This window comes from Macrobrachium rosenbergii, chromosome 12, assembly GCF_040412425.1.
Source record: "Macrobrachium rosenbergii isolate ZJJX-2024 chromosome 12, ASM4041242v1, whole genome shotgun sequence".
In the NCBI taxonomy this organism is placed as follows: Eukaryota; Metazoa; Arthropoda; class Malacostraca; order Decapoda; family Palaemonidae; genus Macrobrachium; species Macrobrachium rosenbergii.
In genome coordinates this window covers 103595735-103614775 of record NC_089752.1, presented here as the reverse complement: position 1 = coordinate 103614775, position 19041 = coordinate 103595735, and the positions used below count along the sequence as shown (strand labels likewise).

Sequence of the window (19041 nt, the reverse complement as noted above, 5' to 3'; positions counted from 1 at the left end):
GATTGTTCAATGGAATAAAAAGTAAATGAGGAAAGTTATGAGTTTATAGTATGTGATGAAAAAGGAGCTGCCACAAACATGGTAAAAAGGTTAGAAATAGAAATTAACATGTAATAATCATTTATGCAGTGGAAATAGTTTTACCCCTCAAAGTGAGATCAATCCCACAATTCTTAAATGAAAGACAAGGTTGTTACCAACTGACTAAGACAGGCTATAAAAGAAGTTAGAGCCTAGGCATGGTACTTACAGTTTGTGAGGCTTTGCCCTATCTAGTATGGTACACATCTTGCATACGTTCAAGTTTTACCCAACTAACTGACCCACCAGCAATTCAGATGATAGCGTTTCATTCAAAGTACCCTGAGTGAATATGATAGAAGTTTCTACCTCACATTGGGATCAAACCAAATACTCGTAGATGAAAGGCAAGGCCACTACAGCTGACTCACTCAAGTCATAAAAGAAGTTTGAACCTAAACGCTGTGCTTACACAGTATGTGAGGCTTTACCTGGTTAGTCTGCAGACCGGCGAGTTTTACCCAATTCCCAAGCCAGGCAGAATTTGCACCTGTCATAGTAAAAACAGAAATCAACAGAGTTGTCACCCAATATCCTTAGAAGTTGTTCCCCTAGTACTCTCTCTCGTAGCCAACTTATCATTAGTAAATATTTTTATTTTTATTCTCTTTAGTCTTGATATTTTACCACATTTCTGATGAAGTATTCATTGATCAGTACCCTTACTTAGTACTACAGATTTCTCAACACTTCATTTGTTATTAACCCCTTCTGCTTTATATATGCTGCCAATTTCCTCCAAACTCCCATGCAAAAATAAAAGTGTATAGCCAGCTTAAAGACAAGTTTAAAGAAGGCAGAACACTTTTTTTTAATATACAAACAAGATCAAACAAAATTACTCTAACATTATCAGTGTGATTTCTGTTGACATATTGAATCTATCAGTTGATTTACTTAAGAAGCTGTTGATGACAACTCTACCCTTGTGTCATCATTGGCACTTAGGTGATTATGTTTTTTGTCCTCACTACAGTATTGCTAAAATAGAGAAACTAGATTCACATAGATATCAAGAGTCACTTGTGTATGTGACAAGACTTCATCTAGAAAATTGTGAGCCTATGACTCCAAAAGTCATATTAAGTGGTATATTTGAGTGAAAAGCAGGCAGTCATAGCATTTCAAAATTAAAGTCTTGGGTTCTTTATAATAAATTTTGGTAAGAAATTCATTGTTACTAATTTTAATATAAGTAGATCTAAGATGGATCCTGTATTACAACGATCATATTATTAGAAGCTTCTACTATAAGATATAATGAATTGATATCAAATATATATTATATATATATATATATATATATATATATATATATATATATATATATATATATATATATATATATATATATATATACATATATACAGTACTGTATTTAGTAATCCCTCGATTATCTGGATCTTGATCCAGAACTTGACTTATCCAACACACCCGAACCAGGGACCGAGGCTCAAAGATATATGATATACATAAACTTTAAAAATATGAAAATAACCGCTTTCCAATGGTTGGCAATGCTGTGCAGCCTCAGGAAAATGTTGGTAACACTGCTTACTCCTTATAAACAGACAGACACTTACTGGGATTCTGGGCTGCAACAGATGATCACAGGGAGTTCCTCATGTTACCAAGAAAACTACCATGTTTGACTAAAACTCTGACTGGTTAAGGCAGACCCATAGAAGATTCAATCAAAAGGGAAACTCTGACTTAGGGCCTTCATCATGTGAGGAAAGATTACGTAAACACAAGGGGTTATCTTAATTAATTATATTTACACAACACATGCAGATCAGAAGAATGAGGAATTATGGGGAAGGCAGTAACAAGGTCCTGCTAAATGAATGGATCCTACTCAGGATAAATATTCTACACCGATGATGTCTTCACAGAAGGAACATCGCAGAGGGGTAGAGTAGGGAGGTGGCATAAGGCCACTGCACATGGGATAGAGCTGAAGAGTTGGTTCCACAGCCAAGACCAATCTGCAATGAGATGCAAGACAGTTACTTGCATGAAAGAATAATGCATTCAAATGGAACTGAGAGAATACACTGATGTGCCAAGAAACCCAGTTACAATCACTCAATGTACAATTACGTTAACACTTAACACTTCAATACAACGGTACTTAGGGTACTCACTCAATGAAATGGAAAGTAAATTAGGCAAAGGAATTACAGGCTTGTGACTGACTAAAAGAAACCTTATTTCGGTACATTACCTTCATCAGAATGACAGTGTCCTCATCCGATAGCGTATTGGCGGTGGAGGGAGGAAAATGAAGGGGATGCCACTTGCATAGGGTACTGGCTCGAGGACGAGCACTTGAGGGAGTACAAGGGACAGGCAAGAGGGGAGGATGGCAAGTGTCCTTGGTTAAGTTCTGGGCACTTTTCACCTGAACTGCCGGTCCACGGCATTTATATAGCTTCGGAGGATTACGCCTGGGCATCCTTGTAGGTGGCATTGTAGTCAATAGTCACCGCCCACTCCATTTTCTACAGGTTCACGCATATGGTGAGATCACCTTCCCAGGTGTCATGGCGGCTGGACACATGTTCAGCTGCTGTGGCCAGGCGCTCCCTCTTTTGTTTTCCTTCTTTGCCAGTTGTCCACCTCCTGCGAGGAGTTGCATCTCCGAAGGTTGCACCTGAGGATAAAGACCTTTGGCAGTCACTTTGAACAGAGGAAGTATTAAGGGCTTACCCATGAAGAGAAGAGGGAGAGAACTGCTGAAGGGGTGAATGATACCCACAGTTCTTTTATTAACAAATGAATAAAAAGTTTTATTCTTATATCTCTTATTGAAGGCTGGTGAGGTTGCTTGAAAAGAAGGTTCCTTCATTGCAATATATATACTGTATATGACCAGCTACAAGTGCTAGTACCACAGGTCATCAAATGGCTCATAGTAGGCGTACATTCTACATACAATGTAGAACAAATTTCTTTAAATAAAATTTCATACCATATTGTGTCTTAATATACCAATATAAATTGCGTTAGAAAAATTATTTACATTTTCATGCATCTATAATTTTTAAATAGAATCAATATCAGTCTTATATTAAATGACATGATAATTTATTCTGCTGTGAAATTATTCCCAAGAACATGTGCGAATGTAAAATTTTTCTGTTGGTGATGAAACAGAAGTCATAATTTTACCATTACTTCTTTATTATGTACTCTGAGTATGATAAAATTCTGAACCACAAAGAAACCAATACAATTAATGATTCTGATCCGCACTAATCTACTAAGATTAGTCTACAAGAAACAAATAAAAAATACTAAAAACCTTATATTTATCATCACTCCGAATACACATACCATTTAGTCATCAATACCAACCTTTGTTTACCTTAGGAAGAAAACGGCGGAATTTTTTAAACGGAAAACGAGCAGCACTGAAATCTGTAGTGTCTTTTGGGAAGTCCATGGGGTTGGAAGGATGTGGAAGAGTTGGTGGAACTGCAGTAGATGGCAGATGAGAAATCAGAGGAAGAGAGAGGGGATAACATGCCTTCTTCAGTGATTAAGGACATGTGTGCAAAGTGGGGTGAATTGCAAAGTTTTGTGGAGAAATATCACCCCAACAAAACTGTTGCAACCCATGTCTACAACATGTTCAATGACAATGCCTTCTTCCATTTTAGGCAGATCTTAAGAGACACCAGAAAAAGATGTCTCTGGACAGTTTTGTTGCGTGACAGGGGTCCAGAGACTCTCAAGCTGGTCCCAGTGCCAGTAGAAAATGAAGAGGGGAAGTAACCCCAGATAGTGCCAGTAAAAATCGAAGAGGGGAAGTAACCCCAGATAGTGCCTGTAGAAAACGAAGAGGGGAAGTAACCCCAGATAGTGCCAGTAGAAAACGAAGAGGGGAAGTAACCCCAGATAGTGCCTATAGAAAATAAAGAGGGGAAGTAACCCCAGATAGTGCCAGTAGAAAATTAAGAGGGGAAGTAACCCCAGATAGTGCCAGTAGAAAACAAAGAGGGGAAGTAACCCCAGATAGTGCCAGTAGAAAACAAAGAGGGGAAGTAGCGCCAGTAAAAAACGAAGAAAGGAAGTAACCCCAGATAGTGCTAGTAAAAAACGAAGAGGGAAAGTAACCCCAGATAGTGCCAGTCAAAAACAGAGGGAGGGGAAGTAACCCCAGATAGTATCAGTAGAAAATTAAGAGGGGAAGTAACCCCAGATAGTGCCAGTAGAAAACGAAGAGGGGAAGTAGCGCCAGTAAAAAATGAAGAGGGGGAAGTAACCCCAGATAGTGCCAGTAGAAAACAAAGAGGGGAAGTAGCGCCAGTAAAAAACGAAGAGGGGAAGTAACCCCAGGTAGTGCCAGTAAAAAACAAAGAGGGGGGAAGTAACCCCAGATAGTGCCTGTAAAAAACAAAGAGGGGAAGTAACCCCAGATAGTGCCAGTAGAAAATTAAGAGGGGAAGTAACCCCAGATAGTGCCTGTAAAAAACAAAGAGGGGAAGTAACCCCAGATAGTGCCAGTAGAAAATTAAGAGGGGAAGTAACCCCAGATAGTGCCAGTAGAAAACGAAGAGGGGAAGTAGCGCCAGTAACAAACGAAGAGGGGAAGTAACCCCAGATAGTGCCAGTAGAAAACGAAGATGGGAGGTAGCACCAGTAAAAAACGAAGAGAGGAAGTAACTCCAGATAGTGCTAGTAACAAACGAAGAGGGGAAGTAACCCCAGATAGTGCCAGTAAAAAACAAAGAAGGGAGTGATGTTAAATGTTATTTATCCCCATTAGTCATTTAGATATTGCCAGTAAAAAACTTGTTAAAAGCAGAGGGAAGTAACTTTCTCCATCTGATAGGTCTTGCATCTTCTTGAAGTTCAGTAAAATGTTCATTTATCCATTAAAATTAGTCATTTATATCTATTTCTTAATATTGTTTCTGAAGGATTAAAACTATTTTTCTTCTTTATTTGCTTCCATTTTCTTTCAATCTTGTTAATCCAAATAATTGAACTGTATGGAAGCAGAGTCTTGGCCACGGGATTGAGTCAACTGGCTGGGTGTTCTCCATCTGTAGTTCCTTTATTCCTTGCATCTTCTTCCCTAGTCCCACCTCACCCATATCCTCACCACATATAGCATTGCAAAACTGAGACAGATTTATTCTCTATAAAATGTATTTCTTGTTAATATTTTGAATGGTGTCTGGAATGGATTAATGGGATTTAATGGTTACGGAAATATTGTATGGTCTCATGAGAGGAATTATTTGCTTGTCCTCCATTTTCGTACAATTCGGGTCTCACAGTACTGTACGTCAGTGTGTCTGATAGAGTAGGGGGAAGGGATGATGGAATGGCAAATAATTGAACTGGAAGAAGTTATGGAAGATTTTCAAGAGGAAAGTAAAGAAAAGGAAAGAGAGATACTTGTAAGGACGGGATTGAGTGACATACTGGCTGGGTGTTGAATGGTTTATTGGTAGTTCCTTACTGAGTGAATGTACAGAATCTTCGAAGATGTTATTGGCCTGTGCGAGCAGGCAAAAAAGTATGTTTTGATATCTGTACACACAGACAAACAGATGGCGATTTGAGAGACATAATAAACGTACAGTGGTAAAACCTATATCAATGGAAAGGCCAGGAAATTCTACATATGGCCAATTGCATGAGATTCGAGACAGATTAATGAATACAGTGCAGTAGCATAATATATGTGAAATGGCGAGACGTTTGGCGTCTTCACAAACAGAAACATACATACAGTTTGATACAGAAGATTTGGTGGAACATTATGAGTACATGATTAGAATGCTTGCATGGCAATGCAAGTAGTGGTAACTGTACATATATCAAGACAACAATGGTTAGGGAGAAACAGACGGAAATATTGTATGGTAGAGTTGCGTTCCTTGAGTGAGAGAAAACGAGATGCTCGTTTCTGTCTTGTCCCCTCCAATGGATGACGAACACACGTGTGCTCGAAAGAGACCGCGGTCGGTGTGACGGGTCTCTTACAGTACTCCCCCCCAAGCAAGGGCTTGGGCTAGGGGCAGGTAGGAGGCTGAAGGGCGGCGCCGGCCGGCAGGAACTCAAGGAGGACGGTAGCGGGTTAAAGGGTGACGTCAGATGATCCTTCAGTAGCCAGCTCGAGGGGGACGGCAGTAGGCTGAAGGATGACGGCGGCTGATCCTTCGGTAGCCAGCTCAAGGGCTGAAGGATGACAGCAGCTGATCCTTCGGTAGCCAGCTTGAGGGGGCCGGTAGCAGGCTGAAGGATGACGTCAGCTGGTCCTTCGTTGGTCAGCTCGTACGGTACAAGTTCGGGGGCAGCTTCAGGCTTCCTGGAAGGTGTCCAGGGCTCCGGTGGTGGGGTGGGTCATCCTGGAGGGTCGGACATCTGCTTAGAGCTCGGGAACGGCGGAAAACGGGGTGGCAGCGAAGGGTCTGTTGGTGCGTGGGTCGTCATCTTGGGTCGGCCGGGTCCTTCGTGTCACTCCGAGGTCACCAGTGTAAGGACGGGATTGAGTGACATACTGGCTGGGTGTTGGCTGGTTTATTGGTTGTTCCTTACTGAGTGAATGTACAGAATCTTCGAATATGTTATTGGCCTGTGCAAGCGGTAAAGTAGCGTCTACACACAGACAGAGCAAAACAGAGGTAATGTTTTGGACATCTGTGTTTGTCGGCAGACAAACAGATGGCGATTGTGAGACATAATAAACGTACATTGATAAAACATATATCAATGAAAAGGCCAGGAAATTCTACATATGGCCAATTGCATGAGATTCGAGACAGATTAATGAGTACAATGCAGTAGCATAATATATGTGAAATGGCGAGACGTTTGGCGTCTGCACAAACAGAAACATACATACACTTTGATACAGAAGATTTGGTGGAACATTATGAGTACATGATTAGAATGCTTGCATGGCAATGCAAGTAGTGGTGATTGTACATATATCAAGACAACAATGGTTAGGGAGAAACAGACGGAAATATTGTATGGTAGAGTTGCATTCCTTGAGAGAGAGAAAACGAGATGCTCTTGTTTCTGCCTTGTCCCCTCTGATGGATGACGAACACACGAACACACACGTGTGCTCGAATGAGACCGCGCTCAGTGCGACGGGTCTCTTACATACTCTCTAGACCTTGACGCCAGACTTTCTGGAACATATCGCGTATGAAATCCTAGGTTCCACTAATGGAAACTTCAAGTACTTTACACTGGGATACATTGAGGTAAAAATTATTATTATCTCTGTTATTCAGTCGTGCTAGATTATTTATATATCTAAATGTAATTTTTACACTTAAATTATTTATATATCTAAATGTAATAAATTTTACTATGTATACTTAAATCTTCCTTCTAGACTGATCCTTTATTAGATAATTATGTCCAAGAGCAGCCTGTAAACCTTTATTATTATTCTGAATTTAGATTCATAGAAATGTTTGTTAACTGCATAAAAGACATAATTTGCGTTACAGAACATGTAAAGGCAGCTATATGTATAGCATACAATGAGATACATAAAGAATCCGAAATATCAACAAGTAACACATATGACGTGATTAATGTACGTATGCAGAGAGCAACACAAGAAAGGAGAGGTGATTTGATGCCCTTACACTATTTATTGTCAATAAATTCTATTTTCGAATTTATTACAATTATTGTCAGTTCAGAATTTTTGTATTCTAACAAAGTTAATTTTATTAATTTTATAGTATATTTCTAAATCCGAATTAATATATTTATTATATAAAGCAACAAAGCATCCTATAGTATGTCTTCATGTGGTAACTTGGTATACAGAGTATGCAAATGTAGAGAGCATGAAATTACCCTGACCTTCAAGATAAATGTTACATACAGTAACTATATTGATTGTAATATTTCTATATTTTTAATGATCCAGTTTCTGTTTTCTGTATTATCAATTGTAAATTTTATCCTAAATTAAACTAGGCATAACATTGTCTACGTTAATGCAACTGACTGAGCTCGTTATGTATCCAAATTTAGTATAAGACTTTTCATAAAATGCTGGAATGGTTTACTTGAAAGATGAATTATATGAGGAAGGTAGCCTACCACCTTGTATATTGAGCTATGTACACAAACAATTTATTGGTGGGTTTTTTTTTATCAATATTACACCTCTCAAAGTAATTACTACATTCTGTTTCTGAGATTAAATCTTGAGCATAATACTTTTACATAATGATTAGTCTTGAACCAACCTGATGAAGAATTTTACATTGTAAAATCTTAAAGCAAGATTTCATTATGTATTGTTTCAACTGTTTTTTTAAGGAGATCATCAATCATGTATTCTGTATTTGCATACTTCCAAAAAACAAAGGATTTTAAGTTTTAACGTGTTTAAACCGCCTGCTTGCATATATTTACATGAAGTGGTAGCTCAGAAAGTTTCTATAAGCTTTCTTTTATTTAAAACCGTAAATGAATTAGTAGGTAATAGCTAGTGAAAGGGAAAATTACTTAAAACTTTCTCTAAGATGGGAACTAATGGGCAAAAGTACTTCGATAATACTCAAGATGCTTATCGCATCTGATGCTACCTTCCACGTCCTGTTTACGATCTGTTCAGTCCTCTGGAAGTCACGGGCAAAGTCAAGGGACATTCTCCTTTGTCACAAACGGGCATTCGATGTTGTGGAAACTTCCTTTGAAACCCATTTAACATTACTGCTTGCGGATACTCGGTCATTCTAAATAATAATAATAATAATAATAATAATCAGTTAAAAAGATACGGCCCATATGTGAGACGAATGGTTGATTCCGTCCTACCAAGAAGTGAAATAAGATAGGAATACAGCAATATGAGACTAATATGCGGTAACTAGAGTGGAGATGAGACTAACACCGAACAGATGATCTTTTGGAAGATAAGTTTGAAGTAATGAGAGCGATCAAAATATATAATTAGAATAAAAAATGGAATTATATTTTTTGCGAAAATTAATAGAAATGGAAGAGGAGGGGAACATGAGGAACTTTTAGTCACTGGATCTGAAGGAAAAAATATGGAGCCTTCATTCGGGTCTTGCTCTAAGTTTATACCAGCGGATTCTGAAAGAAAGTACTCAAGAATGATTGTGTAAGACGGGTTGGTTGGGAAGTAAAGAAAGGAAAAAGTTTTTATTATTATTATTATTATTATTATTATTATTATTATTATTCAGAAGATGAACCCTATTCATATGGAACAAGCCCATAGGGGCCATTGACTTGAAATTCAAGCTTCCATAGAATATGAAGTTCGTTCGAAAGAAGCAACAGAAGGTAATGGAAAACACAGAAAGAGAAATCAGTCATTAGAAAAACAGATAAATTAACAAATGAATAAAAATATAAGTAAATTATTATAATACGGTCGTGAAGAGAGGCGGTAGAGGAAAAAGCCATATGAAGAGAACGAAAAGAGGACGTGAGGAACGTTACAAAAACAGGAAGTAGGAGAAGTGTTGTGATAATAGATAGACAAGTAAAAAATGCGCCGAAGAAATCGAGTTTTCTGTACAGCCGCTACAGCGTATAATCAAGGCCACCGAAAATAGATCTGTCTTTCGGTGGCCTCGGTATAATGCTGTATGAGCCGCGGCCCATGAAACTTTAACCACGGCCTGGTGGTGGCCTGTTCTATATCGTTGCCAGAAGCACGATCATGGCTAACTTTAACCTTAAAAAAATAAAAACTACAAAGGCTAGAGGGCTGCAATTGGCTACGTTGATGGTTGGAGGGTGAATGATCAACATACCAATTTGCAGCCCTATAGCCTCAGAAGTTTGTAAGATCTGAGGGCGGACAGAAAACAGTGCGGACGGAACAACAAAGCCGAAACAGTAGTTTTCTTTACAGAAAATTAAAACCCTGTTGATTAGTTTACGAAGGATAAGTAATATTTACCCATGTCCCCTGAGAAAATTGCTAGGTAACCAATTGGTTTTACCGTAAAATAAATCTAATGTCCCCTAGAGAGTTAATCAGATCAGTGGTCTGGTTAAACTAAGGTATACTTACTTATAACTATAAACGGTTGTAAATGATTTGGTCTCGAATGCGCAATTGCTGTTGTAGGAGATTCATATTTGTATAGATTTCTATCTAAAGAAATCACTAATTCACGTGATTAAAGTACAGGTTTCATTTTCGGTTGTTAATAGTCTAAATACTCTCTCCTAATCTGTAATCATTTCAGCCACTTTGGTTGACTTAACAACATGGAAGTTACAATTATTATTATTATTATTATTATTATTATTATTATTATTATTGCCGAGGACTTATTTAGTATTTACATGGAGATTTTTATTCCGTACCTTTCGTAATTTTGTTTCCTGTTATATCCAACGGAAAGTAATAGTGGATAAAGTTTAGAATTAAGAAATGAAGGCTAAACTTGATGAAAAACAAACTTGTCCGTTGCATGAGGAGGAACTTCTATAACGCTGTAGCTGGAAGAGAATTTTGTTGTTATTGTCCTTTATTTTAGTCCTACTGCTCATCCGAATCCTCAGAAAAAGTAATTTTTGAAGAACTGATAAGAAAGTTCTCCAAATTATTACACTGACTGTATTTATGTTGCGAGACTTGATAAGCTTTATCTATGTAACTCTTCGTTTTCTCTTAAGGATTAGGTGAGAATTTAATAACGTTACAATGTCTTATTGCCTTTGGGAAAGTGTCCATGCGGTCATAAGACCGTCTCAGTCTAAACCAAACAATTGTGAATGTTGCCCTGGGATCGAGGATTGTTTATTTCGAGCCAAATGCACTTTTTTCCTGATTGCCAACCAGAAGGAACGTTTCCGGTTAACCTCTAATCTCTTGGAAACTCCTCTTTCGTTAAAAAAAAATGGAGAATAACAACTGCAGATAAAAACCAGAAAACCTACTCTCTGTATCTTTAGAAGAGAGCGCCCCCCTTTTTTTTTTTATAATCCGCGAATTCAATGACCTATTGATTGACAGAAGAGGTGACTGCCCTTCACCTCCACTTGGAACTGGAAGTGGGGCGTATACAAAAATGATTTGTTCCCCCACAGACTACGATTCCCTTTCACTTTCAAAAAAGTTATCTGACGGATGTCGAAGAACGCAAAAAAAAATAAGCAGAACTTTAAAGTACCTGGCAACTGCGGTAAATTAGGATATAAATGAGAAACTGCTGCCAGAGGACAAGAGTTTTGTAGGGTTATCTGATGGGCACGAAAAGCCAGGACTACTGAAGAACGGTTAGAGTGGTTTAATGACCAAACTGTGAACTTAGTGATTTTGAAGTGTTGCCGGAAATATATACAGTACTGGAAAGCATGTGGTTCGGGTAAGGAACATTTTCCAATCACGATAACCGAAGTATCTTTAAGACGGCAACTTTCACTTATCGTGTTACACAAGGTTCTTTTCTTTGGACCTTAGTAATATCTTTGCGGTACCAGTGGTAGCACCAGAATTTTGCCAACAAAGAGAAAACTTTCTCTTAAGTAGCATCCATATTTTTTTCTACTACTAAATATTCCTTCCAGAGCAGAGGCTTTCACTGATTAAATAAAGTTCTTCGTTGGAGGGTTTGGTAGAGCTCTCGGCTAGCATGCTGTTGGCCCAGCGTTCGACTCTCCGACCAGCCAATGAAGAATTAGAAGAATTTATTTCTGGTGATAGAAATTCATTTCTCGTCATAATGTGGTTCGGATTCCACAACAAGCTGTAGGTCCCGTTGCTAGGTAACCAGTCGGTTCTTAGCCACGTAAAATAAATCTAATCCTTTGGGCCAGCCCTAGGAGAGCAGTTAATCAGCTCAGTGGTCTGGTTCAACTAAGATTATACTTAACTGATTGACTATAATACACACACTTGTGCTGTAAGAATAAATTAAGATCCCATTGTTTTGTGAAATAAGTTAAAAACGTTAAAATTCACTACAGTTCCTAAACCATCTAGTCTCCTCCTAAGGTGTTTAAGTGTAATACAGTAAAAGAAAAAGTTGCGTGTGTTAAAAGAGGAAATTAAAAAGTTGGCTAGCAACCATCTTCGGTCATCATCAAACTGCCAGTCTAGCAACCTAGTTGGTAATCATTCAACGACCTGACTCTCTTGTCAAGTTTGGCTGCTGATTTACATAATAGGATAACAAACAGTCAAACTTGTAGTTTCCACCATTTATGTTGAAATTAGGTACTACCCTAATGAGGACAGCCTCGGCTATTTTCCTTCTCTGTTTGTTATTTGTTTTAAATAATGATTTACTCTTTTGACGATCAAAACTATGGTTAATTGGTAGTGTGTGCATAGATAAAGCATTTTTCGTATCTTTGTTCCCTCAGTCGCTGATCAGTAGACCTTCCTGATTCCCACAAATAAACATTTTTACAAACTGCACAAGAGGCATAGTCCACTCCGTTATTAATTTCATACCCAGCATCACTTGAATCGCTCAGACTTTTACTTATTGTATACATGGATAGCAGTAAACAGTTTCGACATTTACCCTTCATAAACAGACATCAGTCTATCGTTACCTTTGCAATATGGCAAGATAACGTCAGGTTTTCTATAACTCAGGTTTAACAGATAAAGGAGTAAAAATTTCTCCGTGCTTTGAGATGCGCCTTGTGAGCAAAGGAATAAGGGTACCTACCCTAATTTCTTAATAACATGAAGAACTGAAAATTACTCTTCATCTGAAAACGGGTTACATATCCGGTATACACGTAAAAAGGGGGAACATTAAAACTGAAAATTTAATGTTTTATTATAAGAAAAGTAATGTACAGTATATACACATTAGAGTGTGTAGGTTTTTTGAGGACCTTAAAAAGCACATGACCATAATGCCGTACAAGATGAATATAAAAAATGACAGTGTGTTATTTGATTCCCGTTCAACTTGAAATTGTATAGAGGTACATTAAGAATTCAATTGGCCAAAGAATCCTGCTGAATTGTTCATCACTTAATCTGCAAATAAAAAAAAAATGGCATCAACATACCTAAGCCATGGAATGCTCACATCAGTGATATTACAAAGCAGTTATGATAAAAAGTATTCTACGAAAAAATTACTGAGAACAGGGTCCAGTGGAGAACCCATTGAACAGCCAAAATTTTGCTGATAAAATTTACCTTTGTAAGTAAAATCATTATCACCAGTGCACAATCTTATAAGGCCTACTATTACATTGGATGGTAAATATAACACGTTTTCAAATGCAACCAACGTTCTGCTTAAAAATTCCAGCTTAACATCTATGTCAAGCTTTTACCCTGCATTACATTCTCTGGCGCCATCTTACCCCTAGCTACCCTTTACTTAAAGGCAGAGTAAAGAAAGTCAGATTTATTGGAGTTGGGGGCGGGAGGGGACGACAACTATTAATTTGACTGGTAAAAGGAACAGTAACCCTTTAACCTCAAAAATATGGGAAGAATGCTGACTGAAAGCACAAGAGTGCAACTTACTAAATGTTTTGTGCCACGTCCAAAACATGTAAATATTCAAAGTATTACAATGATTGCAGAAAAAAAGTTTCATTTGTCTAAGATGATAATAATAACAGTCTGGGAAATTCTCCTTATAACAGTTTTTTGAAGATGGCTTTATGTAAACTTATTCGAAATGACACTCGCGTTATTTAATTTTATTTCTTGTATGTAGAAAATGTTCTTAATGGGAGTAACAGATGTTACGTGTCGTAATAGTTAAACGATGTTATTACGGTGTGTTTTCTCCTCCCCATGATGTTGAAGTTCTAAGGATTTTTAAGGTCAAAACAAAATCCTGAGGATTTCAACATAACGGGGAGGAGTAAAAACAACGTTTCAACATCGTTTAACAATTACGACATGTAACATCTGTTACAGCCATTAAGAAATTTTTCTACATAGATGAAATAAAACTAAATAATGTGAGTCATTCTCGAATAAGTTATGTAAAACCATTTTCAGAGAATTGCTATGAGGATAATATCCCATGCTGTTATTATTGTTTAATTAGTAATTACAAAAAATTCCCATGCGCTTTTAAATGCTATAAAGCCTATTACAATGTACCGTTCAGTTAATTAAGACGTTAGGTTCTCGATATCAAAGTACTCTGTGCTGGGAAATTTAAGATTGTTATAAGAATAAACGGGATAAAATGGATTAAATATATATATATATATATATATATATATATATATATATATATATATATATATATATATATATATATATATATATATATATATATATATTTGAAAATTGAAAATCGGAAAGAATGAATGCGACCAAAATGGAGTTTGATTTTTTTATCATAATTATCACGCTTTGTTCTGCAACAGTGAACTGCAAAAGATCAACAGAATAGATGTTATGTCTTTTGATACTTATATTCCTGTTTGTGAGTTTTAAGGGGAATATGTGAACTTCATTTTCTTGAAATTTCATTTTTATAGTCAAATTTGTCCCCCTTTACTTGCAAACAAATGTATTGGCAACTTTGGTTTACTGAGTAGTTTGGTAACACGAAAATTAGCTTAACATTTGTACGTAAATTACTTTTATAAATTTGTAATGTATTAATCAACTCATATTTTATTCCTGTATATCACAAAATGAGTAAAATATCCATTAGTGACCGTAGTATTAGCTCAACTACTATTACTTTCTAGTTAAGGTCTTACCCTCCCTTCCTTTTGGTTTCTTTTCAAAATCCATTGTCAGCTTTCTCTCTAGAAGATAAAACATTTTTTTTTTAAATCAAGGAAGGAAGCAATAACAAGTTTTTTTTCTTCTCTTCGTTCAGAATTCTGCTCTTGATGATTGTAAGCAGGAGCATACTAGGCGAAGAGCTTGGAAATTCCAGCACAGAAAGTGAATATCAGCATGGAGAGATGGTCTCTTCTTCCCTGGTGCACAAGTTCTGCCCCCGCGGTTGTACAGACCCTCTAAACAACAGCAGCCTCTCATTCAGTGCACTGTGTCATCTAGTGTGTTTTACCTTTGTAGAGACCTTTGGAGGAACAAATAGAAATGGCCTAGGAAAGCAGTATGATAACCGACAGCAAGGTATTTTCCGTAGCTCTGATTATAATAGTGATTTCCCCAGTGCTTTTAAGAGTAGTACTAGACCCCAGAACAATGGTAAACAGGTAGCAAAGACGCAGTCAGACTCAAAATTTTATTTCGATGAATATTCTAGGGAAAAAGTCAGTGGCCCAGCTGAAAGTGATTTAGGTGATTCAGGAATCGATACTAATGCTCTCGAATCATCGTCAGAGGTAAAGTTTTTCAGTAATTTAGCAGGCCCTTTGACAGGAGCCAGCCACTCAAATATTACAGTGCGACATATTTCTAAAATAAAAGACGTTCTCAGCTGTGGTTTTCATATAAATCCAAATGAGCATCCTCAAGGTGCTCATGGCACAGGCGTCCTTAGAAATTCTTACAGTGAAACCATACAACCAGTCAAGAACAGAGGAATTAACCCCATTAAAGTTGATGATAATTTTTCTTCCGAGAACACAACAGGTACTTTGACATCTCGATTGCACGCAAAAGCTGACGTTCTTCCTTTGCCGTCTCTTACGGAGCAGTTCGGGTTTATTAACAAGATACAAATTGCAGTTGGGTCAAATCTCTATGTTGCTGGGAAGGATAATTATACGCTTGCTACAAATTCACCTACTTCTGGTTTTAAAATTAGCAACTGGACCATTCCATCAGAGAGCCTCAACTTTAAGATTAGAGGACAAACCGAGTTTCTGAAGCATCCAGGAAAGATAGCCAGTGGAATGCTATCTGGACATGCGTATAATGATGTAGCCTATGGCCAGTCTAAACATTTTGATGTTTTGTTAAATACCGGAGATTCTTTGGGAAATAACACGGAAGATATTGACGATATAAAATATAAACATGCCTATTCTACTGTGTCCAAGGCCAAGATGACAGAATTGGATTTAAGGTCCACCAGTGAAAATAAACGAAAATCTGTGGACAATAATAGTTCATTCACTGCACAGGGATTTAATATTCACAAATTTCTTCATAATATACTTAATGCAAAAAATGTATCTCACTTTGGGTTTCTTAATCATCCAAGGAAACATGACCTCAGTATCCAACGAAATGCCGTAAAACTTAGGTGGGATCCATTTCATATTTCTTCAACAATGTCAAACAACACAGTAAACACTGTAGACTCACCATATCCTCTTAAAAATGATTCAATATATTACTCAGTCCAGGTATTGCCAATGCAGAAGAACTCAAATGCTGATGTCTTAAAAGAAAATGTGAATTTTTCAAACAGATCGGAACGTCCTGAACTTCATAATCCCGAAAAGTACACACAAGATGGAACAGAGAAAACGCATCATTCCCCAGCTACTTTTATGTCATTCGAAAAGAAACACGATTCTGTTAATACTCGTTGCCCAGAATTTGTTAATTATTCCGTAAATGAATCGTGTGAGACAGTCATTTCAAGAACTCATCTTCCATATGCCTTCATAACTTTACCTCCAAATCATTCTGAATTTCAGGAGGCCTCTGAACTTTTATATGGGCGAGTTTTACCCTTATCGTTGTTCCATTCATCGTTTCTACCATCAAATTCGCCCTCTTCGTTATTTTCGTCAATGTCCTCGTCATTATCACAAGCCTCATCACGGGCATTGGCCACTAGACCTCTGGGATCACTGCAGTTACCTCAGACTAGTGAGTTCTTGACTCGGAAGCCTTTCAGTGAAAAGGTACTGATGAGGTCCAGAAGAACTGTAATCAGCTCCGACACTCCATCTCAGCCAGGCAGCACAAAATTTCGTAAACCCTTACAAAGTTCTTCTATGCCTCCAAAATCAACATCCACGCTTTCTAACGCTATTAAACCCACAAGACAGCAGAATATTAATTTAGTTCAAACACAGAATACAGCTGTTCTCCACTTCTTATCCGGCCTTGGACCTCTGAAACTAGAAAGTGAAAATATAGGGAGAAAGAACGCTGTTGATCAGCTACCTTGTCACCCAGTTTCCAACTGCATTCGGAAATACGGAGATCACCCTCTTGATTTCTGCATTTACGGATTTCTTCCAGCATGCCAAGAGGGTTACGTCCGCTGTCTTGACAATTATTTTGGGCCCTTTAACGAACTCTGTCTGAATGAACTGTCATCACTGAAAGGTGGGCCGTCCAGTCAAACTTGACTGCATTATCATTGTGTGGAATGAGACTAACTGGAAATACATTATGACATGATGCCGTTTGAAAGGTGACGATGTGAAATTAACCGTTTGGAGGCACACACTTGCCGTTATGGTTTCTCTCGTGATCCCTATCATAGTTAATCACTACTAGAATAGCACAAGTTTGAGGTTGAAATAAAAATTCATTGTTCCAAATTGCTTAATCTTTTTTATTTTTAAGCAAATGTCTACATTAGAGGTTTATGTTCTTTTAAAGGGGGTTTAGTTACTTTTCATTCTTATTTCTTTTCAGTCAACCGCTAGCTTTACTCTCATGTTACGCTGTTTGATTGTGATAATCTGTAATACACACTCTTAGTATTGTCTTCTTTCCAATACTGCCATATAAGACTGTTCTGTATTCCTTCTAGGTACTATATAAATGTGCACCAACTTTTGGTTTCTTATTTCATATCCCTCAGAGTTAGTTTGTAACTATCAATGGCTGCAGGAAGTAACACAGACATCGAAACTTTTCAAATTTCTCAAATGAAACCTCATATAACACTTGCGACATTTACCCCTCTAACTTCAGCGAGGTGCTCAATAGCAGGATAAAAATATAGTGATCTCATACAAAACAAAGTATAAAATGAAGGCCAGGCCCTTGAGAGAGAGAGAGAGACCTTAATCAAAACAACTAAAAAACTTCCTCTGCACCAAAATGAAGTCATTTTGGAAATGACAACCAGACTTTTCATCTTTGACCTTGCTAAATCCACATTTTTTAAAAGACCTTAAAATTTTGCAGTTTCTCGTCCATGATTCGATTGATTTCATCTCGGCACTTCTGTACGGTTTCGAATTATACCACTGTACATGGCCGAGCACATCGTTAGCTGTCGTTCGTGAACTTACCAGAACGATATTTAATTTCTGCTTTGTATGCCAGGGATTGTCTGTTGCCTACTTGTAAAGTGGTGATATGTAAGGGGTTCCTTGAGCTGTTGATGGAAATTTGACTCTCAGTGCTGGATTTTGGCCGAAATTCGTCCGAGAAACGGATGATGACGTCACGCTTTGAAGATGACGGAAAATTTTTTCCGACATCTATATTCACATGGCGAGAAAGGAAAATAGCACTTGTGGAATGAAATTTCTATACCAGATTTTTGTATTTGAGTTTTTTAATAGTTTCTACATTTATATGAATGGCTTACTGATAGTGAAATCTGTAAAGTCCCCTCTCAATGTGTTCTCTGTAGAGAACATCCCGTTTTCTGCGGTGCCTTCACATCGACCTAAGGTCAATCAGAATATATATTTATCACCATAATTATAAATTGCATATTTGTTGTCTTTCTAAACAATCATGCTTTATGTACAAGTAACGAATTATTTATGTTATGTGTCAGACATTATTGATCACTATGTTTTCTGTATGAACCTGTCCTGTTTTTGTAAGAAATTAGTTTGACCTCTGGTCACCTGTAAATCTTTGTGGCAGCGGTCTCTGCGAAGTATGCAGACGTCCGCATCCCACTTTATAAGCAGCTCGCTTCATCGATAAACCAGCAGTACTTGTCTTCTTGCTCATTATTTCGCACCTCTTTCACAGTGGTGACCCCTGAGTGGTTCCCGGAAGCCATTAACGGACCCAAACGGCAACTAAGTCTTGGCCCGATGAACCTAATCCACGCCCCTAACGGACTAATTACGGCGTTCTAACAAAGCATTCAGGCGTTAACCGATCCTTGTCGG

The 19041-nt window shown here is 37.7% G+C and overlaps 1 protein-coding gene across 6 annotated transcripts in view; it reads left to right on the top strand.

Annotated features, from left to right (window-relative positions):
- LOC136843815 (uncharacterized) overlaps positions 1-17735 on the top strand; it is a 54855-nt gene extending 37120 nt beyond the window's left edge. For 5 of the 6 annotated variants that reach the window (XM_067112598.1, XM_067112599.1, XM_067112591.1 and 2 more), the window contains one exon: positions 14898-17735. Coding sequence is in view for 4 of the 6 variants with exons in the window: in XM_067112591.1 (XP_066968692.1) it covers positions 14898-17301 (2404 nt within the window). In the remaining 2 variants the exon portion in view is untranslated. Of the gene's footprint in view, positions 1-11287; positions 11436-14897 lie in introns of those variants that run through there. The other variant, XM_067112593.1, reaches the window with a different exon arrangement.
- The last annotated feature ends 1306 nt before the right edge of the window (positions 17736-19041 follow it).